The 24,925-nt window shown below is 39.5% G+C and overlaps 1 protein-coding gene across 5 annotated transcripts in view; it reads right to left on the minus strand.

Moving 5' to 3' along the window:
- Positions 1-24,925, minus strand: part of C2CD3 (C2 domain containing 3 centriole elongation regulator) — a 148,283-nt gene that overhangs the window by 63,210 nt on the left and 60,148 nt on the right. For all 5 annotated transcript variants that reach the window (XM_043991362.1, XM_043991360.1, XM_043991361.1 and 2 more), the window contains exons 12-19: positions 21,963-22,081; positions 20,294-20,413; positions 13,855-14,349; positions 13,162-13,313; positions 11,575-11,818; positions 8,411-8,594; positions 7,255-7,438; positions 1,202-1,374 (exon numbers count right to left, since the gene is read on the minus strand). In XM_043991362.1, coding sequence (XP_043847297.1) covers positions 1,202-1,374; positions 7,255-7,438; positions 8,411-8,594; positions 11,575-11,818; positions 13,162-13,313; positions 13,855-14,349; positions 20,294-20,413; positions 21,963-22,081 — 1,671 coding nt within the window. The remainder of the gene's footprint in view (positions 1-1,201; positions 1,375-7,254; positions 7,439-8,410; positions 8,595-11,574; positions 11,819-13,161; positions 13,314-13,854; positions 14,350-20,293; positions 20,414-21,962; positions 22,082-24,925) is intronic.

Here is a 24,925-nt window from a genome sequence, read left to right on the forward strand (position 1 = left end):
TGGCACAGTGGATAGAGCACCAGCCCTGGAGTCAGGAGTACCTGAGTTCAAATCTGGCTTCAGACACTTAACACTTACTAGCTGTGTGACCCTGGGCAAGTCACTTAACCCTCACTGCCCAGTAAAAAAAAAAAAAATCCTGTTTGAAAAAATGCTGCAGAAAGGTCCAAGCCTGGCCAAGATTCCACTGGTCTAAAGGGCTTTCATGAGGCAGTTAGGTGGCTAGAATCCTGGACTTCGAGTTGGGAAGACGTGACACTCACTCACTGTGTGACACTGGGCAAGTTGTTTAACCTTTGTCTGGTTCAGTTTTGTCATCTGTAAAATGGGAAGTACCTATCACCCAGGGCTGATAGAAGATAAGATGAGATAATAGCACTATATAAATTCTATCTAGTACTATTATTATATAAACAAAAGATTCAACATGTTTTGCTTGGCTCCAAAAGACAGAACCAGGAGCAAAGAACACAAATTGTAAAAGGGACATTTCTGTTTAAATTTTTTTTTTTTTTTGCCCAGGGCCACACAGCTAGTAAGTGTCAAGTGTCTGAGGTCGGATTTGAAATCAGGTCCTCCTGAATCCAGAGCTGGTACTTTATCCACTGTGCCACCTAACTGCTCCCTCATTTCTGTTTAATTTAATGAAAAACTTCATAACAATCAGAGTTGTGTGAAAAGCTAATGGGCAGTCTTGGGAAGTAGTGAAATCTCCGAGATCTCCTCATGACTAAAGTTGATGAGATTGAGAAAAAACGCTTTTTGAGGATACTGAGAAGGTAACTAATGATTTGGAAAGGAGTTGGACTAGTTTTTATAAGTCCCTTCCAACTCTGTAATCTTGATATCTTAATAGAAGCTGATTAAAATAGCAACAAACTTAAGTAAGATAAACACTTAAGTAAGATAAACACTACACTGAGAGGAAACAGGGTTTACAGAAAAAAAAAAAGAAACAAACCAAAACCAAATACTGCCTTTGTTTTTTGTTTTTGTTTTTTTTTGGTTTATGGGGGTTTTTCCAGGGCAATGAAGGTTAAGTGACTTGCCCAAGGTCACACAGCTAGTAAGTGTCAAGTGTCTGAGGCTGGATTTGAACTGAGGTCCTCCTAAATCCAGGGCCGGTGCTTTATCCACTGCACCACCTAGCTGCCCACAAATACTGCCTTTGAAAGTAAATATAAAACTCTTTTTCAGTTACCTGCTGTCTGGGCCTGGAATTCATCCTTGTTCTCTGATCTGGGGAATAAAGGTAGGTTAAAGGTCTGTAGTCCCACATTCTCATGATGCTGCATGGTCACCATGGCACACAGTCGGGATAATGGCAATGAGCCTCTGGCAACCATTTGTTCTCTGACGTTGGGATAATAGTACCTGGAAGGAAAGAAGCAAGTAAGCAAGCAAATAAATCAATCAATAAACAAACAAAGAAATATAGAACTTCATCTGGAAGGATTGTGTTTATGAATCATTTTGATGATGTAAGATTCAAATTTGGTTAATGTTGAATCTCTTCAGTTTGGCTACTATCAAGACAACAAACATCAGGGTCTTTATGTTTATAGTCTCATGCCCACTAATCTTTAATTTTTTTGGCATATCTTTTATTAATTGCTGTATTTACAATATTCTGTAAATATTAACAGTCATCCAGTAAACATATCAAGAATAAAAAAGTCTTGTCACATAAATGCTGAAACTTAACGCTTCATTAAAAAATGCATGCTCTATATAGATACATAGATATATAGATATAACCTATATCAGATTACCTGCTGTCTGGGGGAGGGGGGAGGGAGAAAAATCTGAAATTGTAAAGCTTGTATAAACAAAAGTTGAGAACTATCTTTACATGTAACGGAAAAAATAAAATACCTTATATGTAAAAAAAAAAAATGCATGCTCTTCTAGCATGTTGTCTGTCACTCCTTTCCTATGCATACAAGTTAATAAGACAATAGGATATGAGTTCCCTTAACTTCAAGTATATCAGCATTTATTAGCAGAGCAGAAGTGACAATGCAAACAATGCAAACAGGTTTCAAGTTATTCCCTTTAGGAGGTTTCCAAATCAAATGCCTTGTGAGGACAGGAGAAGGCGTGCATAGAAGGCTTAGAAACTTAAAATTTTCAGATTCAGAATAACATGGGCTGATGTAGTTTCTCTGATTACCTCTCTCTCTTTTTAAAAAATTTGTTATTTTGGTGGGATAATGAGGGTTAAATGACTTGCCTAGGGTCACACGGCTAGTAAATGTCAAGTGTCTGAGGCTATATTTGAATTCAGGTCCTCCTGAATCCTGGGCTAGTGCTTTATCCACTGTGCCACCTAGCTGCCCCCTCATGCCCTCTAATCAATCCACGTTTCCCTTGATATTCAAGCAGTTCTTCTAATGCATGACTTTGCTGTCACCCTTCTGGACAAAACCCCTTTGTTTCCCAATGCATAAACATATATCTAAATTCCTGATCTGGCATTCTAGGCCTATCACAATCTTTCTTTAACCTCCTTATCTCTATATGTCTTCCTCCCTCTTCAAATGTTTCTATCCTTTTTGGTCTTAGTTAAATTGAACTATCCCCCTTTTCCTATGTCAATACCTTATTATTCATGGCGCCACAAAGGGACACTGTAGACAGAATGTGATTAATAAATATTTGTTGAGCATTTATTGTAGGATTACTGATCACAGAAGGTTTAAAAACCTCCAAACTCAAGACAAAGGAATTCCATAATATAAATATATACCTGTTTTCTATACTAATACAATGGGAATGACACCAAATAGATGACTGAATTACTGAATTAACTAGGGCAACATGAATAGTTTAAAACTTCAACAAACATTACTAGAGCATATAAAATGTACAAAAGATATTGTGTACAGTATACAAATATTCTAAAGATAAAAATAATAAAACAGGACATAGTCCTTGACCTCAGGAATTTATAGTAAAAAAAGGAGATTTGTCATACATACAAGTAAATACTATGATCCAGAATACAGATTCTCAATCTGGGCTCCATAAACTTGTTATAAAAATAGTTTGATAACTATATTTCAATATAATTGGGTTTTTTTGGTAATACTATATATTTTCTTTTATGCTCTTAAAACATTTTTCTGAGAAGAGGTCCATAAGCTTTACCAGAAGTTAAGGCCTCAAACTGTAGCAAGTTCTATTACATGTTATCTGAGAGAATACAGAGCTATTTGTTCAAGAATGTAGCAATAAGAAACTAAAGCCATCTGTTAAGGTCTCACATCTTACTGTCCTTGAAACTGTGTGATGCCCTATTTTGTTAATACCACAAAAGGGTGTTTCAATTTGCTCCTTCAAATTAAAACATTCTGTTGTGATCTGTACTAATTTACAGATAAATGCTAAGCTACAAATATATATGTGTAAAAGCTACTCTCACATCATATCTATTAGAGCTCTGACCGCGTAACGTTGGTTTGGGATACCACTTGTCTTGCAATTGCATAAAATATTATAATTAATATGTTGCCCCAATTGAGCTGATCCTAAATACAATGAAAAGCGCCCCCCCCCCCCGCCCCGTCTCCCTTTGGCAATATAAACTGATATGAGTCAGACTGGAGAAAAATGAAAAAATGATGGAAAACTTGTGGAAAAACCAGGCACATTAATGCACTGCAGGTAAAACTGTGTACTGGCCCAGCAATTCTGAAATGCATTTGGGACTATGCCCCAAAAGTCATTAAACTGGGTCTTTGACCTAGTGTTACCACTACTGGGTCCATATCCCAAAGAAATAAAGATGAAGAAGACCCATATGTAGAAAAATATTTACAGAAGCTCTTTTTGTGGTGGCAAAAAAACTGGAAACTGAGGGGGTGTTCGCCAAATGGGGAACGGCTGAACAAGTTGTGGTATGTGAATGTAATGGATCAAAGTAGACTTTACAAGTCATAGCTTATAAATTGCTTTTATTTAAGTTAATATTTCTCAACAATGCGTTTTGATGGGACAATCACAAAACTGGGCTTTAAGTCAGTGTTGGCCATTATAAACTTATATAACCTTGATGAGTCACATCCCCTTTTTGTACCCGGCCTCAGCTTAGTCTTCTGCTAAATGAGAAGGTTGGACTTCATTTTTTGCTCTAACATTCTATGGTCTTTTCCAACTCTTAAACAGGCAACATTCTAATTTCCCCATTAGTGTTAATGTTCTCTGCTCTAAGGTCCCTTTCAGATCTAATGGTCTATGCTTCTATGGTACAGGGAGTATTTATTTCCTTAATTCAAGGAAAAACATGGAATCACTATTTTATATTCTACCAAAAAATGCCAAAATCTGGACCAGGGCTAGCCTCTACAGGCGATGAAGAAGGTGTTTGCTACATTACTGTATGGCCGTTTAAGATGCTAAAGAGAAACTATTCTCAGGAAACATTTACAAACAATTCACAGTTAGAAGGAACTTCAGTGGTTACCCAGTCCAAAAACAACTTGAAAAATTCCTGAAGTGGTTCAAGCACCGGCCTTGGAGGACCTGAGTTTAAATCTGGCCTCAGACACTTGACACTGACTAGCTGTGTGACCTTGGTCAAATCATTTAATTCTCATTGCCTCCCTCCCCCCACCCCCCCCCCCCAAAAGAAGGAGGGAAAAAGACTACTGGATTGAAAGCTTTGGGAACAGAAATGGTTTCATTCTTTGTACTTGTATTGCCAGTGCCTAGAACAGTGCCTGGCACAAGGTATTTAATAAATGCATACTGGTTGTTTCAGAAATATGTTGCTAGCTTAATATGAGTTAGATGTGGGAGGACTTTAAAAAGTACAAAGTATCATAGAAAAACAGTGATTGTTACAATCATGGTACAGTTGTAGTTTTGTAGATCTCTTATGGACTTACCATAATCAAATATATAAATAAATACAGCCTCAACTGTGACTGTAAGCCCTGTGAGGACAGAGATGGTATTATTCATCTTTGCCTACCTTTTGTACTAAGCACCCCTGAAAACAGAATCTCCTTTGAGTAGTTGTCATCCAGACTCTCTGAAGATCTCCAATAAAATCTGCCTTTTTTCAACTTTCACTCATTGCTACTAGTGCTCCCCTCTGGGACCAACAACTCTATTTTTAAAAAATAATATTTTTATTTATAGTTTTGAGTTCCAAATTTTATCCCTCCTTTCCTCCCTCCCCTACCCCCTCCTTGAGGCATAAGCAATCAGATAAGGGTTATACATGTGCAATTATGTAAAACACTACCATATTAGTCATTTTGTACAAGAAAACTTGAATAAAAGAAAAAAAATGAAAGTGAAAAACAGAACACTTCAGTCTGTGTTCAATCAATCAGTTCTTTCTTTGGAGGTGGATAGTATGTTTCATCATTAGTCCTTTGGGATTGTCTTGGATCATTGTATAGCTATTCACAGTTCTTCCTCAAACAATATTGCTGTCTCTGTACACAATGTTCTCTTGGTTCTGCTCACTTAACTATACATTATTTCATGCATGTCTTTCCAGGCCTTTCTAAAATCATTCTGCTTGTCATTTCTTATAGCACAATCATATTTCATCACCATCACATACCACAGCTTGTTTAGCCATTCCCCAATGGATGGGCATTCCTTTGATTTCCAATTCTTGGCTACCACACAAAGAACTACTATAAACACTTTTGTACAACTAGGTCTTTTTCTCTTTTCAACAATTCTAGTCTTATAATATTTTTAGAATAAGTGTCTTCTCTTCTTCAGGCTGAATATCCCCAGTTCCTTCAGCTAACCCTCATAAGACAGGGTTATTGTTATTGTTTTCCCCTTCAACCTACTCACTTCCTGTGATCTACTCACTCATCATCTCGGGCCTGGATTATTACCTTCTGGGGGACCTCCTGCCTCATGTCTCTTCCCACTTCCATCTATTCTTCATTTACCCATTACTCCATTTCCTTAAAATAAAAGTCACCCCTCCATTTAAGAAACTCCAGTGGGGGGGGGGGGGCGGCGGCTAGGTGGCGCAGTGGATAAAGCACCGGCCCTGGAGTCAGGAGTACCTGAGTTCAAATCCGGCCTCAGACACTTGACACTTACTAGCTGTGTGATCCTGGGCAAGTCACTTAACCCCCATTGCCCCGCAAAAAAAAAAAAAAAAGAAAAAAAGAAAAAAAAAAGAAACTCCTCCCACATCTAACTCTTCCTTCAGGAGCAAATACTGAATGCTCTATTTGGCATTAAAGATCCTTCTACCTTTGCAGTTTTCTGTTTACTCATCAATATATATTCTTTGATCCAGTGACACTGGCTTCCTGGCTATTCCATGAATAAGACAGTCCATCTCTTGGCTCCAGGAATTTTCTCTGGCTGTCTGTCCCTCATGCCTGGAATGCTCCCTCTCCTCCATTCCAACTGCTGACCTCTCTGGCTTTCTTTAAGTCTCAGCTGAAATCCTACCTCCTAATAACCACATCTTCCCCAACCCTTCTTAATCTTGGTGCTCTCCTGTTAATTATTTCCAATTTATCCTATATATAGCTTGCTTTGTATCAATTTGTTTGCATGTTGTCTCCTCCATTTGAATATGAGCTCTACAAAGGCAGGGACTGTCTTTTGCCTCTTTTTGCATCCCTCCTGCTTATCAGTGGGCCTGACCCATAATAAATGGATACTGAATTGAATCTGAGTATGTCATGCCTCAGGCGAGTGATGGTCTTCTTAGAATACTAATATGGTTGAAAAAATTTATCCTGTGACACCAACCCTGTTATGAGAAGCCTCACCACACTCAGCTAATTAGGTTGGTTCTTACCTCTGTCACTGTGACTATCTGAATTCCTTCCATTTTGATAGAATGTCAACTTAGGATCTATTGGCACAAACTTTGAGAAATTACTTCCAGAACAGGAATAACTGGAGGGGGGAGGGGCTTTTGTTGGAAGTCTGTAACTGTAATATTCTATATAAATGTGATATAATGATGATGACAATTTTTATTCTTTTCTAAGAAAAGAATTCTCAGATGTCTTCCTAAATACAAAGAAAACATGTCTCTGTAGTGTAGTGATATAAAGGAAAGAATGCTGATCTTGTAATCATAATAGACCTGAGTTTGAGTCATGTCTCTTCCCCTTAAAAGTTTTATGACCTTTAGCAAGTCATTTAACCTCTGAGCCATAGCTGCCTCTTCTGTAAAATGGGATTAATAACACAATAATCACTCACAGGGATGTTGTGAGGTGTGATATCAAGGTGAATTATTATTATTACCTGCACCAGATTTCAAACTGGACTCCTCCTCCAGGCACCAGCCCGCACACTGAGAAGGCACTGAGCAAAAGCCTCTGCACTGGGATTTCCGGTGGAAGCAAGAGAGAATGAAGGTATTTGTGGTTGAAGATGGGGTCAGGGACACACAGTGTAGTTGCTGAACGAAAAGGCTTTAGAGTAATTCCTTTGGAAAAGAAGAGCAATTCAATGTGATATAGTTCAAATACCAAATACACTCTAGCTCTGGGGCAGGTCCTACAGGGGGCAGACAATGAATCACAGGTAATTCTGGCTAATCACTGCACCTCTGTGGGTCTCAAACTCTTCCTCTGTAAAATGAAGAGGTTGGACTTAAAGATCTCTAAGGTCCCTCCCTGCATTAATATCCTAAATTTTAACATTTCTTCCAACTTGGACATTCTATGCTTTTGAGTCCTTTCTAGCACTGACACTTTAAGACTGAGGGTCTTTTGTAACTCTGATATTCTTTACTTTCTGGCCCTTCAAGTCTAACATTCTGTGACAAGCAATGAAGGATATTATATTATGTAGCTGACATGGTAAACAATCATATCTGGAGCTCAAGAGAAGACAAATGCTATCACTCAGAAACCTCTCCTCTTTTGAGATTTTATACAAATTTTCATGCAATCCAGTGGGACTTCTCTATCAGTCCATAAGTCATTCTCCCTACTTCCTTACATCAGAACATCAACATTTGAATGTAAAGTCTTTTAAAAAATTGTTCCCCTGTTTTTGTCACTGTAGAGGTGAAAATAAGGGCATAATACATTGTTTGAAGGTTGAATACAAGGCCCTAAGACAGTCATTTTGCCTCTAAACAAATCTGGGTAATGAAGGTTCAACTGCTATCTCTTCCAAAAAGCTATCTCTCATTTTTCAAAGCAAAAAGTCATTTCCCCTTTCTCTAAACTCCACAGCACTTTGGAAATTATCTTATCCAAGACAAGGCATTTATTACATCCTATATTACTGAATATTTGTCTTATTCCTAAGAATAGAGGCCATTTCTTTTGTATCTCTGTAACCCTGCCTCACCTTCAACCTCCAATTCTCATAGTATGGAGATACTTATACAAAGACATTTAAACTAGAGAATGAATGAGGAAAAGTTTGTATGATTTACTACACCTACCACTTTCAGGTAACTTAGTTCCTTTTAATGCACTATCCTTTGAGTCTTGAATAGGAAAGCAGTATTGGACATAACAATCTGCTTCTCCCCAGACTGTCGACTGGAGGGGGATGAGTCCTTTAACTTTTTCCACATGGATCTCGAATTGATGCTCTATCAGTCCATCTCCCTGACCATCTCTTTGCTAAAGAGAAAAAGAAACATAGGATGTGAAAAGTAACTCAAGCAATGATTTTCTTTTTTTCTAATGCTGTAAGAACCATGAATTGATAACATATCAAGAAAAAAGGGTAATTCACAGAAAAAAAGGCACTTTGTATTTTATTTAAAGATACACATTTTAAGTTGACTTAGTTAGGTGCCTATGTAATTTCTGTGGAAAGGATGGCCTGTAAAACTTGTGGATTCCTTGTCTTGATAGATTCCTGACATTTGCTTAAAAGTCCATCATAGCCATTTGAGAACAGCAAAAGTGCTGGAGAGAATATGGTGATGAAAAAAAAGGCCAGAGCTTTGTAAGGATCTGGCCAAGATTTACAATTAACATAAACTTGTGGAAAATAAGATATAGAAGATAATTAACTAAAATTTGTTGGGGCGAATGCTCACTTGTCAAACCCATCATCTGAGTGTCTCAAATGCCACCTTCTTTTCCCTCTTGTGAAATACTTTGTATGCACCTGTTTTATGCATACTTAGGCAATACTTTGTATTATATATACTTATGCCCTTCCTTATCTAGATCCTCTTCTAGACTCTAAGATCCTTGTGTAGGGCTCATGACATATTTATAGTGCTATTATCTTCAGCATGAAGCAAAGACCTTCATGTACTGAATGATGCAGTAGAGCAGAAAGTGCACGACTTAGATTAAAGAAATATTCTTATCCTAGCTCCAGAATTCATAAGCTTTGTAACAATAAGCTAATAAATCACTTCCCCTCTCTGAGTCTAGGTTTTCTCAGCTATAAAATGGGGTGAAGACAGAACACTGTTAATCTCAAGAAGTAATGTTGGGATTTTATCTTGAAACTGCAGTGTCACAAAAATGTGAATTAAAAGATTTATAACAAACATATATTTATAACAAACATGAAGGATACATGATTTTGTGTGTATCAGTACTCCCCCCACTGATAGCCACAATAAGTTCTCTTTCATTTAAATGGACCTCCAAGAGTTGCTCTGGACCAAAAAACTTATTACCTTGCAGCCTACCTGTGATAATTCGCTACAAAAACCATGAAATGTACACTGTCACTGTGTGTATAACTGAAGCCTCTTCAGTTAGGCTGTTGGCTATTATAATTATAATCATTATTATAAGCTGGAGTTAAGAGGAAAAAAGCAACCTGAATGGTCTGGGGACTTGAAACTATACTTTGGGAGATTGGATGATGTTTATAGGGATATTTAGCTTTGGGGCATGGGGTTTGAAACCATGTCTTACAAGAATGGTTGATGAAAATGAAAATGTTTAGCCTTAAGAAAAGACCTAGGGGCGGCAGCTAGGTGGTGCAGTGGATAGAGCACCGGCCCTGGAGTCAGGAGTACCTAAGTTCAAATCCGACCTCAGACACTTAACACTTACTAGCTGTGTGACCCTGGGCAAGTCACTTAACCCCAATTGCCTCACTAAAAAAAAAAAGACCTAGGGACATATACATTACAGCTGTCTTAAAGTAGCTAGATGGCTGTTATGAGAAAGAGGGAGGAGAATTGCTTTTCTTTGTCCTCAAAGAGGACGACTAGGACCAACTGGGAAGAGGAGGGAGTTACAGGAAACGGGTTGTAGCTCAATATTTGGGAGAACTTAACCATCAGCATTATTCAAAAGAGGAATACACTTTCTCCTTGAGTTTTTCATCAGTGGAAGTCTTCAAGCAGAGGCTGGCTAACCACTTGTGATGGAATTACTGAAGTGGGGGTACAGTTTAAACTAGGTGACCTTAAAATTTTAACCAAGGTTCTATGATTCTAGCATGTAAAACAATGCAGTTAAGGTAATATAATATCCCAACAGAGCAAAAGGAAATCTTATCTGTAGGTTTCATATATCATCAGGACAAGATTCTGTTGGGTTGTGTCATTTTAGTAATCAGGTCAGAGGGTTAAGCATTATTATTTGTGGACTGAAGCCAGTAACACCTGCTGTAGTCACCACACAAGTTCAAAGCATTCAGGGCACTAGAGTTCCATTAAAAGTTCCATTCTACAGAGGAAAAATAATGATGGTTTAATTCATTGACCTGGTAGACACAAGAGCCAGCCTTGCTCTTCTACTACCTGGGTAACAGTGTAATGAAGCAGAAAGCAGATCAGTCTTGGAGTCTGATGATTTGAGTTTTCATCCCAGCTTTCCTAGCAAGCTCTCCTTCTGCTGAATCACCTAATCCTTCTGAGTTTTGGTTTTCTCGGTTGTAAAATGCAGATAACACTTTAATTTCCTTTCTCACTGGGTGGTTATGACATCAGAATGAGGTAACAGATAGAAAGTCTTACATCGAATGACACAGAAATGGAAATTATTCAATGGAAGGCCAAAGAATTTCTGGGTACAGAATTTTTCTGCCTGATCTCCCTCATGGAACTAATTATGAGGATCAAATGGGATGATGGAAGTGAAATTTCTTATAAACTATAAAATGCTGTAGAAGTATTTTGAATTAGATAGCAGAGAGAAAAAAATTGGACTTTGATTTATGACAAGCAGATTCATAAGTTACAATATCTCTGAGCCTCAGTTTCCCATCTTTAAAAAGGGGATGATAATATTTGAACAACCTATAGCACCAGATTGTGGCGACTCACCCCTCAGCCCCCACTTTGCTAGTCTTTAATTTTTTTTTCCCTTTCTTTTTTTTTTTTTAGTGAGGCAATTGGGGTTAAGTGACTTGCCCAGGGTCACACAGCTAGCAAGTGTTAAGTGTCTGAGGCCGGATTTGAACTCAGGTACTCCTGACTCCAGGGCCGGTGCTCTATCCACTGCGCCATCTAGCTGCCCCTAGTCTTTCATTTTTTACAATTATTATTTCAGTTACTATACCAAGAAATAGATAAACAGTTTATCAAAGTGGGCTTTACTTTGAAATAGTACTGAAAAAGGGAAATTATGGTCTTCATTCACTGTATTTAACTTTCACCTTCAAGTAATTGGATACTACCATAACAAGAGATGTATGTGGCTGGTCCAGAAAATGAGCTGGCCTGGTGTTGTAGGAAGGGACTGGTCCATCTTCATTCTTCAACCTTTGCAGGGCTGTTATCTGATTAGCAGAGCCCATAGCTAAAAATACCCGAAGGCTTCCATTCTGATGTCCTGTGAACACATCTATCACCGGTATGTAGCTGTCAACTGCAACCACTGGGTACTGAGCTTCAAGAAGCAGGTGAGAAATCTTGGGGTCTCTGAAGAGGGTAGAAACTTTGAGTTAGCTTACAGTGATCATTAATCACTGTTTTCTTTAGGATATACAGTTGCCATATTTCTCACTTATCTCTACCCTTTGATTTGACAAGAATGACTGCTCTTGTGAAAGGAACTCTAACTTGAGAAACTAATAGCAGCTAATCTCCCCACCAATAAACAGCGTGGTATGGCTAGAAGCACCCTGAGAGGAACTGGTTTCAAACCCTGGCTCTGCTATTTAACAACAGAATAACCTGGGGGCAAGAAAATGAACTTGTTTGCATTTTTGTTTAGAATTATGAGATTTAGAACTAGAAGGCACCTCAGAGATAGTCTAGTTACAGCATTGTGGGGTTAGTGGAAGGAATCACAGAAGCCCTCATTTTACAGAGGAGGAAACCAAGATCCTGGGAGGTGAAGAGCCTTGCTCAAGGTTACAAAGACACTAAGTGTCAGAGGCAGGATTCAAACTCAGGCCTCTGACTCCAAATCCAGTGTTTTTCTTTTCTCTCTCTTTTTTAAAAACTAGATCCAACTTTTACATTATTGAAGTCTTATTTAAAATTAATTTTTATTCTTTTATTTTTTTGGTGAGGCAATTGGGGTTAAGTGACTTGCCCAAGGTCATACAGCTAGTTAAGTGTCAAGGGTCTGAGGCCGGATTTGAACTCAGGTCCTCCTGACCTAGCTGCCCCCTAATTTTTATTCTTAACCAAATAAAATGATCATTTCTATATACAAAAAAACTGAAAAATAAGACTTTACATAAAGCTATGAATTTCTATTGTGTATAGCTTGCTCTTCTGTTTGAGTCTACAAAAATTTAACATGTAACTTTCAAGGTTGTCACTAGTACTTTCCCCCTGGAAAGACACCCCCCACCCCAATCCCCATCCCCATCTCTACATTGTACAGAGGAAAGGGTGAGGTTTATAGTAGTGAAGGGACTTGGCTGAGAGAGCTGGCATCTCAACCTGGGTGTTACTAAACCCTTGGTCTCTGCCCTCAGCTACAAGGCCATCTCTCAGGTTTTGTTCTAGCTCTAAAGCCGATTTGGGGGAAAGACTTTCTAAGTGAAAAGTAGCCTGATCTTGTTCTCCTTTGCAAATCAGTCCCACTAAGTTTGAGCCCCATGGAAGAAAAAAATTTCTTAAAAATCTGAAAGGGGGCAGCTAGGTGGCACAGTGGATAAAACATTGGCCCTAGGTTCAGGAGAACCTGAGTTCAAATCTGGCCTCAGACACTTGACACTTACTAGCTGTGTGATCCTAGGCAAGTCACTTAACCCTCACTACCCTGCCCTGCCCCCCCCCCAAAAAAAAACCTGAAAGGGTTGATTTACCTGAATGACACATAAAACTGATGGAGAGGGAGCTTCACCAGCCCAAGCAGTTTGTCCTGTCCTGGGCTCCGAACCTTGTTCCATGCCTCAATTACCATTACATTGTTCTTGAGTCTTTCCAGACACTTGGGGGTCAAAGAGACAGGTGTTACCTAGTGGAGAATGTTGTTAAAGAATATGTGAGAACAAATATGTAGGAATTCAGTGGTTCATAGTAGAAAGAACACTGGACTGGGGAGTCAAGAGCCCAAAACTAAACTGTAGATTCAAAACTAAATTCACTGCTTCAGCATTCAAGGTCACTGAAAATATTGTGTCACCTTACCTTTCTGGTATTGTTTCAAACTCTTCCTCCCCTTCAGTTAAATCGAACTACTGTAACTCTTAATTAAGAGAATAACAGCGTGCTATGTTGGAAAGAGGGCTGGTGTTTGGCTTAGCCAACCCTTTAGTATCACGCTTTTCAGTATTTAGTTCAGTTGCTCCCAAGACAACAGAAACAGTCCATTCTTGGGACTGAGGTGAGAATATCTCCAGCTTGGTAAAACATACCAAAACTTGTGCTGCACTGGGAGACTCTTTATGAAACCAAGGTCATGTCCACGTTATGACAGATTATTGGAAGACTACAGTGGAAGCTGCACATAAAGGGTGCTTAATAAATGGTTACTGGATGATGAATGGAATGTTTACCTGGGTGAAGTTGAAAGCTGGCTGTGTTGTGCCCCATATGATAGCGGATTTCGTTACCTCCTCTGTACTGAAGAGTTTACAGTTTAAATATACATTGCATGTTTGCTGCTTTTCAGATGTTCCAGTAACAAAGTCTTTTCCATCAGGCACCATCAACAAGACATGTAATAGCAGAGGTTTTTCTTCTGCTGATTTGTCTATTAGAATTCCTGTGCTGTTGGAGGGTGACAAAGCCCTGGGTATTGATGGCTTCAGTCCAGTGAGGCAGGCTGGATCTGGGTCCCAGTGTCCTAAGTATTCTTTTTGCTTTGAAGTAACTTCATTAACTTTAGTCCAGGCTTGAGGATTTTTGCCATGGGCAGCACTTTGACCTGCTCCTGGGAATTGTTTGGCCGGGCTTGTAGGAACAGCCACTGGAGGCTGCTGGGTACCACTGAGTGACTTAGAGTTTGTGCCATTAACATCTTTGCTATCAACTGCAAGCTGTACTGAGACCTGTAAGACAGAGGGAGAGAGCTGACTCACAGAAGCATCATGGTATCAGCTAGCACCTCAGATATTCTGGAATTAGAGGGAATCTTAGGACAGGGATTATCAGGGCTGGAAGGAAGTTAATGGGTTGATGGGATGCTGAGGTAGTAATCTGTATAAAGTGGTGATACTTAGTCTTTATTTGTAAGGTTACTTGAAAAGAGCACATCAGTAAGAAGGGAAGAAGTCAATTTTGGGGAAAGACTTCATAGGTAAAAAGTAGCCTGATCTTGTTTCTTTTTGTAGATCATTTCCACTGAGGTTGAACCCCATGGAAGAAAAAAAAATCTGAAAGAGCTGATTTACTTGAATGGCATGTAAAAGGAGAGGGATCTTCAGCAGCCCAAGCAGCTAGTTCTGTCCTGGGCTCCAAACCTTCATTATCATTACATTGTTTTTGAGTCTTTCCAGGCAGTTGGATTTAAAGAGACGGGTGTTACATAGTGAAGAATGTCCACTCCTAAAATGACAGATGGGAAAACTGATACCAAAGAGGAGGGACACACTCAGCCACACAGTGAGAGGGCACTGGCTCAAGGGCTGGGATAGTCCTCCATGCCCAGGGCTCTCCCCATACACCCTGCCACTTGCTGCATCACCTTTGGGGGCCAGTATTCACAACAGCAAAGCCCCATAACTGTCAAAAACAGAGCATAAAGTGATGAATAAAGAACAGAAGAGGGAACCAAGAGTCATCCAAAGGAGGCAGTAGGGGTTAAATGGACTCATCTACAATGCAGAGGAGGAGGAGGAGAAGGAGAAGAAGAAAGTGAAGCTCTGTAGCTTGCCAAGATCACAGAGCTAATAACCGGCAGTCTTAATGACTCCTTGTCCAGAGCTCTTTCCACTAGATAGCAGGTGGCCAGGATTACCAAGTCTTATCAATTCTACCATCACAGCATCTATTGAATCTGTCCCCTTCTCTTCAATTACACAGACTATTTCAGGGCCTAGAAAATTTCAACAGACTCTTCTTCCTTCCTTCAACTTCCCTTTCCAATGGATGCAATGCACATCTGTCAAAATAATCTTCCTAAAGGATAGATCTTACTCTTTTGTTAAATATTCAGTGGTTCCATAGTACTGTCTTTAGGAAAAATATGAACTCATGAGTTTGGCATTTAAAGTCCCACATAATCTACCTACAGACTCCCTTTCCTGATTTATTTCCTATATTTTTCTTCATGTTCTTTATGGGAAATCAACCAAACTGCTCTTCCCCAAACTCCTACTTCCATCTTTTACATCTAGGCCTTGGCCCAAGGAGCCTTCTATGCTTGATGGTGTTCCTTCCTCACTTTGACCTCTTAGAATCAATTGGTAGCTTCTGTCAAGATTCAGATCCTGTGTCAACTTGTCCAAGAAATCTTCTGCAGTTGGCATGGTTGTCTCTTTCAATTATTTTGTACCTATGCTGTGTCCTCTCAGTGACTATAATAAGCTCCCTGAGACCTATGACTATCTTTCCTTTTTTTTTTTGTTTTTTGTTTTTTAGTGAGGCAATTGGGGTTAAGTGACTTGCCCAGGGTCACACAGCTAGTGAGTGTGTAAAGTGTCTGAGGCCGGATTTGAACTCAGGTCCTACTGAATCCAGGGCCGGTGCTCTATCCACTGAGCCACCTAGCTGCCCCTTATCTTTCCTTTTAACACTGTGTCTGCAGCACCCTTGTCCCTTGAATATATCAGATGTTTAATAAATTATTTCTCAACTGAATTGAGTCACAATTAACAGTTATGAATATGTTAGAATTAGGCTAAAAAATAGGCAGATGGCAGGAAAAAGGGTAGAAAGTTTAACTTTAAGTAGTATATTAGAAAAGACCTGGGGGCAGCTAGGTGGTACAGTGGATAGAGCACTGGCCCTGAATTCAGAAGGACCTGAGTTCAAATCTGGCCTCAGACACTTGACACTAGCTGTGTGACCCTGGGCAAGTCACTTAACCCTCACTGCCCCGCAGAAAAAAAAAAAAGTCCTGGGCTTGGGTTCCCTACCCAGATCTTGACCCTGACAAGCTGTTTGACTCTGAGTAAGCCCCTTTTTCCTCTGTGGGATATACTACATGTAGCTGCATCTAAAGAATCTCAGAGGATTGAGAAGGAATTGAGTAAACAGGCAGGGGGTTCTTCCTGGAGATGGTACACAAAGCAGACAGAAGGCCATTGTAAATCTGAGCTGAGGAAACATCCTCAATTATGCGTTGGAATAGCAGGGTCTGCTTACAGAGCACTTGATGGTGGAACATCATTTGATATAGATTATTCCATGTGATTCTTACAAAAACACTGTCAGGTAGCAATGTAAATATTATGCCCATATGAAAGATAAAGGTTAAAGAGTTAATAAATAAGTAGCTGAGCCAGGTCTTCTCACTGCAAATCCAGGGCTCATCTCATAACCCCCTACCACCTTAATGAAGAAAGAAAACAAGTATTTATTAGGTAACTAAGTGACAGACACTGTACTAAGTGCTTTATGAATATTATCTCATTTGACACAACAACTGTAGGAAACAGGTGATACTATCACCCCCATTTTACAGTTGAGAAAATTGAGGCACACAAAGGTTAAGTCACTTACCCAAGGTTACATACAGATACATACAAGTGTCTGATGCCAGGTTTGATCTTACTGACTTCCAGGCACATGGCTTAATCCACTGGCTGCCTCTAAAAACCCCTGATACCATATTCCAATAGGAAAAATTGCCTCAGTCTCAAATGATCTGTACATCAGGAAGAATTTCTACAGTAAGTTTAATGATCCACTATTTATCAAGTGCCTTGTCTAAGCAAGGAATTATACGATGTGGTCAGAATACAAAAACAAAAATGAAGCATCTGTGTCTTTGAAGAGATCCCATTTTCCTGAAGTGGAGGGCAGGGAATAGAACATGTGCATGAATAAATGAAATATTATGCAATTTTGGGAGTGAGAGAAAAGATAAGGAACTGGGAAGGACTATCTCACTGGGTACCAGATATATTCAGCCCTGGTCACTTTCCTAGGCTATCATCCTATATCACCAGCTCTCAAACTGACTGTTCCACAGCTATCTCAAAAGATAATTCCTTATGTTTCCCCTAAAACCTCCCCTCTTCTGAACCTCTCCAATTACTGCTTGAGTGCGTTACACTCCTAGTTGATCAGGCTCATAATCTCAAGGTCATCCTCAACTCTTTGCTCACACTTATTCCACATATGTAAATCCACAGCCAAATCTTGTTGCTTTGACCTTCATATAGCCACTACTCTAATTCAGGCCCTCACAGCCTTTTACGTGGACTACTGTAATAACTTTCTAATTTGTATTGCTGCCTCCAGTCTTTCTGTATTCTAATCCATCGTCCAGTCAACTGCCAAAGTGATTTCCCTAAAGCTTAGGTCTGCCTAGGCCATCCCTCCTACACAATAAGCTCCAGGGGCAGAATGGTTTCAGAAAAACCTGGGAAGACTTAGATGAACTGATGAAAAGTGAAGTGACAAGAATCAGGAGAACACTGTACACAGTAACAGCAATATTATAACAACAATCAACTGTGAAAGACTTAGCTGTTCTGAACATCTTGATCCAAGATAACTCTGAAGGAGCTAAGAAGATTATTTTGACAGATGTGACATCCTGAACCAGAATAGTGAGCCCGTGAGTGGAGGCTAGAGGATGCATGCAGGAGATACTGTAGAGGTAGAACTGAAAGGAAATCAACAACTGACTGGATATGGGGGGTTGTGGGAAGGTGAGGGAGAAGAATAATTACTCTGAGGTTATGAACCTAAATAAATGGGAATATGGTTGAGCCCAGAACAGAAAGAGTTGAATGTCTGCTGAAGGTGTGGGATTAGGGGAAAAGATGTGAGTTCAAGTCTGTTAATTATGGAACAGACTTTACAGAGGGTAGGTAAAGTTGAAGGAATTTCTATAGATCTAGAGTAAGATAGTAGAATTGAGGTGGGTAGGAATGAGGGAATGGACAGGTGAGACTGAGAAGTGGTGGAAATTGTTCTTAGGCAATTAGGGGTCAGATATCATTGAGATGGGAGGAGCGAGAGGGTGAATTTTGGATTGAAAGTGGGAACAGATACATAACTATCACAGAAGGAACCATACAGTCAAATAAATATTTTTAAGGAGGGAGACCTGAATATATTAGTAGGTAGTAGGGAAGGAGTCAGTGGATAATGAAATAATGAAAACTGAGGGGAATGATTCTTGGGGAAGTTTCTGAAGGAAATAGGAGGGAAAGAAATCAAGGAAATAAGTAGAGTCATTAGCCTTGGAAAGGAGAAGGGTCTCTTCATCCTCTAAGACTAGAACAAAGAAGGGAAAGAAAAGTGAAAATGGGGAAGAGGTTTAAGGTATGAATGGGACAAAGATGAAGGAGCACACAAAGGGTGATCTTGATTTTCTCAAGTCATCTGTAAGGTCATCTGAGGGAGGGACTGAGAGAGGCTGGGAATGGTGTTTGGAACTGGAGGGAAAAGTCTGAAACAGTCACAGCAGGGAGCATGATAGTCAATAAGGAAAAGATAAAAGGACTGTTGTATAGAAGTGTGGGCCTAATTGAGTTTATATAACATGAATCTGTAGGTTGAATTAATCAGCCTCCTCTATCAACATTCAGTAGCTCATGAGGAAAAATGTGGAAGGCATTTGATGGAGATGACCCAGTGTGAATGAATGGCAGGACATGAACAGCAGAAAGATGAAGGGTCAAGGGAATTAAAAGCAGAAGACAGTACAGTCAGTCAACTAGCATTTATTAACAGCCTACTATGTGCCTGGTACTTTAATAATCATTGGTGAATATCTGAACTGGTTAACTATAGGATTAAAAATATGAAGGGAGGAGAGTGAGGTAAGAACTGATAATGAACTGGGAGAACAAAGTAGGAAGGAACAAATGGAGGTTGCAGAGAGGATGAAGAATATGTTTAGAAAGGGTAAGGCAAGAGAGATGTAAAGTCAAGAGATAATTTTTAGAGAGGGGAAGTGCAAAGCTTAGGAGTATAAAGATGAACCAGCTTTGAGGGAGAATGAGGTGTAAAGCATGACAGGGATAAAATGGAGATTCAGATCATGAAAGGTGAGAAGGTTCATGAACTGGGAGGCCAGGATGTTCAAAGGGACAGTAATATGACTGGATTACCAAGGATACAGATGGGGTTAAAGTCATCAAAAAAGACTGTGAATTAGGTATGAAACTTCATGAAAAAGGAAGAAACATAACATGGATACAGGCAAATCACAGGAACAAGGATTCAAATAAGGTGTAGAAACAGATGCAGTGAACCTTGAAAAAGGTGATAATGTTAGCTAATAGCAACCAAGGAAGGGTCTAAAAGAAGCAGTGGGGAGCAGGGAGTATATTAATTTCTCTTCCTGAACCAGCATGTTGGGGAGGAGAAAAGGAACAATCAGAAGGGAGGGAGTGATGACAGGTGATTTATTTTCTAGAAAAAGTCTTGCAGGCCTCTGTGTGCTCTCTTCTAATTACAGTGTGAGCACCTTGAGAGTACATATTGACTTGTTTTCTTTTTCTACTTGTACCCCCAAAACTTAGCAAAGTGTTTGGCATACAGTAACCACGAGCACAAAAAAGATGGAAAAAATATGAGAGAAAGAGATCTAGGATGAAGGGGGAGTTTGTTAACAACGGAGTCGGACTGCAGAGGGCATAAAAAGAAGTTAGAATAGAACAGAGACTGAGGATGTATAGGGTTAAGTTGGACAAAGATGAGTAGTAGCAATTAAAGGGAAGCCACAAGAATTAGGGGATTACAAAGCGGGAGTTTACAAGGAAATGACCCAATTGAGTGACTGTTAAGAGCAGGGGAAAGAAAGATTGCTGGTAATAAAGGTTGGGAACATATATGGTGAAATGCAGCAGGTCTATAATGACATTTATGTACCTTGAGAGGTCCAAATGATGCCTGGCTTTTCTCCTCCATGGGCAGCTGGCCACTGAAAGAGAGCAGGTTTGAGCAAATGACCTCTTGCAGAGGAAGCACTGCTGAACCAATTAACTCTGCCTGAAACAGATAGGAAAGAAAAGCTGTGTTAAACTTCCAAAGGTGCAGAGGGAATCTCTTACATTTTAAGTATGAATAAAAAGACTAGAAGAAATTGAATTTTTTTTGGTCTGCAAACTTAAATATTTCAGTGATATAAGAAAACACGCCATATCCCAAACTAAATTCACCTTTCTTTCCAAAATTTGCCCATCTCCCTCATCTTCCCTATTTCTCTTTATGTTCCATGATCTTTCCAACAAATTCTCAAAGATAATCACTGATGATATGCCTTTCAACAACTCAACAAACATTTATTAAGTGACTATGATGAGTAAGATCATAGGCTCACTTTACAAAGATGAAAAATAACATAATCTCTCTCCTTAAAGAATTTATGGTTTTGTGAGGTTTCTTTTTGGAGCTGTGAAGAGACAACATATGCATATATTTGAAAGGGAACATGGTATTTGAAAGAGCAGTGGGCTTGGAGTCAATGACCCGGGTTCAAACCCTGGCTTTATGGCACTTCTTACAGGTGTGACATTGGACAAGCCTGAGTGACTTAGACTTGTCCATCTCTTTAGGTCTGTTTCTATTCCTATAAAATAAGAGGGTTAGACAAGATGACCTCTGATATTCCTTCCAGTAATAAATCTGATACTAATATTTCATACAGAATATGATAAGGAGAAATCTAGGAAATGTGCTAGAAAATCATTTATTTATTTATTTATTTTTGCTGAGGCAATTGGGGTTAAGTGACTTGCCCAGGGTCACACAGCTAGTAAGTGTCAAGTGTCTGAGGCCGGATTTGAACTCAGGTCCTCCTGAATCCAGGGCTCTATCCACTGCACCACCTAGCAGCCCCTATAAAATTTTTTGAAGAAAAAGATCACTTTTAGCTGTAGAGATTTGAGAAAGTTTGTGATAAACAAGTGACATACCAATCTACTATTCATTTTTTAAGGTAAAGGTTTCTCCATGTGTTATTTTTACTGAACATTTCTGGAGAAGAGTTTAAATATCTCTAAATAGTTTGAATGGGTATGGGGGGGCGGTGCCGGAGTTGCAAATGAGATGAGCAGGGGTCTCAATCCATGCACCAGAGACAAACTTTAATCCTGAATTTTTATGCACTCTCAGATTCGTCCTGATGGTCAGTGTGCCTATGCCAGTGGAACAAATTTAAACAATGTAGCATAGAACTTTCACAATGATGAATACAGGAACAAAATATTCTTTACAGGGAATGGCTAGTTTTAACTAAAACACATTGTTTAGTGCATTCTATTTGATTAATATGTTCATTAATAAGTATCCTGGCTACAGCCTTGGAGTCACATTGCCAGTCTTCCAGCTGACAACCCTGAGGTTGTTGCTCAGGTACAGTAAACATGCTATATTTTGTTAACCCATTCCCATCTATCCCCTACAAGGGGAAGGAGGAGGAGGAGGAGCAGGAGGAGCAGGAGAGAGAGAGAGAGAGAGAGAGAGAGAGAGAGAGAGAGAGAGAGAGAGAGAGAAAGAGAGAAAGAGAGAGAGAGAAAATGAGCTTTGGTTGAAGTACCTTTCTCTGTGTGCTTCTCTTCATGTATATTTTGAAAGTGAGATCAGCTTTCCACCAGTGTTCTATCATTGTTCCATCAAAACGTACAGGGAACACGTATCGCTGCTGAAATTTCACTACTGAAATGGACATGAATAAACAAATAAATCAGGTATGGGCATGTGATTCCCTCTACTGGAAATGCAGTTCCCTATTTTTCTCCTCAATCTATGCTGCAGTCTCCTACTTCTAATCCATCCTATGTGTTAATGCCAGATTCATCTTCCTAAAGCCCAGTTTTGACCATGTTACTCTCTGGTCCCAAACTCCTTCATTGAGCCTGGTAGCCTACAGGATCAAGCCCACATTTCTGAGCCTAATATTCAAAGCTCTCTATGATGTAATGCCGAGGCTGGGGTGGTGGTGGTGGTGGTGGTGGTGGTGTGTGTTGTGTGTGTGTGTCTACAAACTATGCCTTAAATCCCAGTCACTGCTCACTGAGCATATAGAAGCAAGCAGCAGGCCAGATTTGGCCGTGTAGTCTGTGTACCCTGATCTGACTGAAATGAGCTTTCTGGTATCATCAATACTCCTTACTCCCAACTCCCTTTCAAGGTAGTAAGTGGCATTTGAATCAGGGTTTTCTGGTTCCAAATCCAGCACTCTTTTCACTGGAAAAACTTTCTCATTTTAAAGAGGATGAAGATGAGGTGAGAGATTCTGCTAAACTTGACCTTTCTTTGGACACATGCTGTGTTTTCCACCAGCATAACTTTACTTAGGCTTGTAATGTCTTTACAACCTCAGTCCCATCTATGCCGTGTGAAATACCTTCCATCTTGAAAGGTCAAGTCAATATAATAAATTTAAAAAGCACATCATAAGTGTTCTAGGTGCCAGCAATAGTGAGACCAAAATGAAGTACTCAATGCTCCCTTAACGAGTTTATGCTCTACTGGATGAAAAAACCTTATACAAATGTAACAACATACTTCTAAAAGGGTGAGATGCCAATGACTAAGGGGATGAAGAATGGCCCTTTAGGAGAGAGGTCACACCTGAGTAGTGCTTTGAAGGAAGCCTGGGACTCTGTGAAGCAGAAGTGAGGGGAGAGGGGCAGCTAGGTGGCGCAGTGGATAGAGCACCAGCCCTGGAGTCAGGAGTACCTGAGTTCAAATCTGGCCTCAGACACTTGACACTTACTAGCTGTGTGACCCTGGGCAAGTCACTTAACCCCAACTGCCTCACTAAAAAAAAAAAAAAAAAAAGAAGTGAGGGGAGAGCATTCCAGGCTGAGGGCCACTTGCACAAGCAAAGAGGCAAGATATGTAATGTTGTGCATGGAAAATGCTGTGTATGTGCTGGGACAGGTTTTGCACAGAAGACTTAGCAAGGACATTATAGCTGTCTTCAAGTATTTGAAGGCCTATTACATGAGGGAGGGATTCAATTTGTTCTGTTTCATCCTAGAAGTACTTTCACATTTGTCATTTCTCTAATCTAGTATTATGTCCATATTATCAAGTGCTTTTGGATATTCTGAACTGGACACCATCTACACATCTTAAACTCTGCATGTCAAAATCAGAACTCATTCTCTCTCCAAATCCAACCTCTTCCCAAACTTCTCTATGGTTGTCAACAGCACCATCATCCTTCAATCACCCAGATTCACCACCTCAGTGTCATATTTAAATTCTCTCTCTTGCTCATTCACATATCCAATCACTTGTCAAATCTAATCGTTTCTGCCTGAGTAACAGCTTCTGATATGCCTCCTCTTTTTTCCACTCACATAGTTACCACCCTATTTCAGGAACTCATCTTATCTTGCCTGGATTACTGTTAACAACTTCCTAACCGGAGCTACTGGAACCACCCTCTGCAGTATTTGCAATTAATTCATACCCTTATCATATACCCATTTATGTCATAATTACCTGGGTTCTTATTTTGTCAGTCCTTAAAGACTGAAGATTCTTTTGGGTGGGTATGTTGTATTTATCTTTGTGTCTCCCTTGATACCTAGGATCATATTACATAATTTGTTTGTTCCTTTACTCCTTTGAAGGGCAGCTAGGTAATGTAATGGATAGAGCCACTTTCTGGAGTCAGGAAGACCTGTGTTCAAATCTTGCCTCAGACATTTACTATCTGTGTGACCCTGGGTTAAAGTCACTTAAACCTGTTTGCCCCAGTTTCCTCATCTGTAAAATGAGGTGAAGGAAATGGCAAGTCACTTCAGTATCTTTGCCAAGAAAACCCCAAATGGGGTCATGAAGAGTTAGACATGACTAAAATGACTGAGCAACAACAAATTACTTCTTAGTATAGGCCATATTAATTTTGTCCCATATTATTTTGTTCACTCAGAACTCATGTTACTTTTTCTTGTATACTTCATCATGAAATTGGGTTGGGTGTATTCTTATAGATATGGACAGGCCTTTAGATACAAAAGATAAAATTTTAGAGCTGGAAGGCACTTTAAGGTTTATGTTGTCCAGTCCAAGATCACACAGGTCGTGTGAAGCAGTCAAGAGATGACTCCAGGTCTTCAGCCTCTAATTCCTGTGATCTTAGAGATCATCTGCTTGAATTCTCTCATCTTAAAATTGACAAAGCTGTAGCTCAAGGATGTAAAGTGACTCGTATAAGGTTAAAAAAAAGTAACTAGAAAACTGTTCTTCTGGCTCTTGGGTCAAGCTGCTGACTAAAGAATGGACTAGGCAGTTCTCTATGTTAAAAATGAGTTTTATCAGACAAGCTTGGTGCAAAGATTTTTTTTCCCCCTCATTCATCTTGCTTCTCTCTAATTTTTAGCTGTTTTGGTTTTGTTTGTGCAAAACCTTTTAAATTTTGTATTACCAAAATTTTCCATTTTACCCTCTGTAATCCTCTCTATCTTGCTTGGTCAGGATGTCTTCCCCATTCATAGTTCCTTCCTTGATCCATTAATTTGATTATGTCACTTTTCATGTTTA

Source organism: Dromiciops gliroides, chromosome 3 (assembly GCF_019393635.1).
Source record: "Dromiciops gliroides isolate mDroGli1 chromosome 3, mDroGli1.pri, whole genome shotgun sequence".
In the NCBI taxonomy this organism is placed as follows: domain Eukaryota; kingdom Metazoa; phylum Chordata; class Mammalia; order Microbiotheria; family Microbiotheriidae; genus Dromiciops; species Dromiciops gliroides.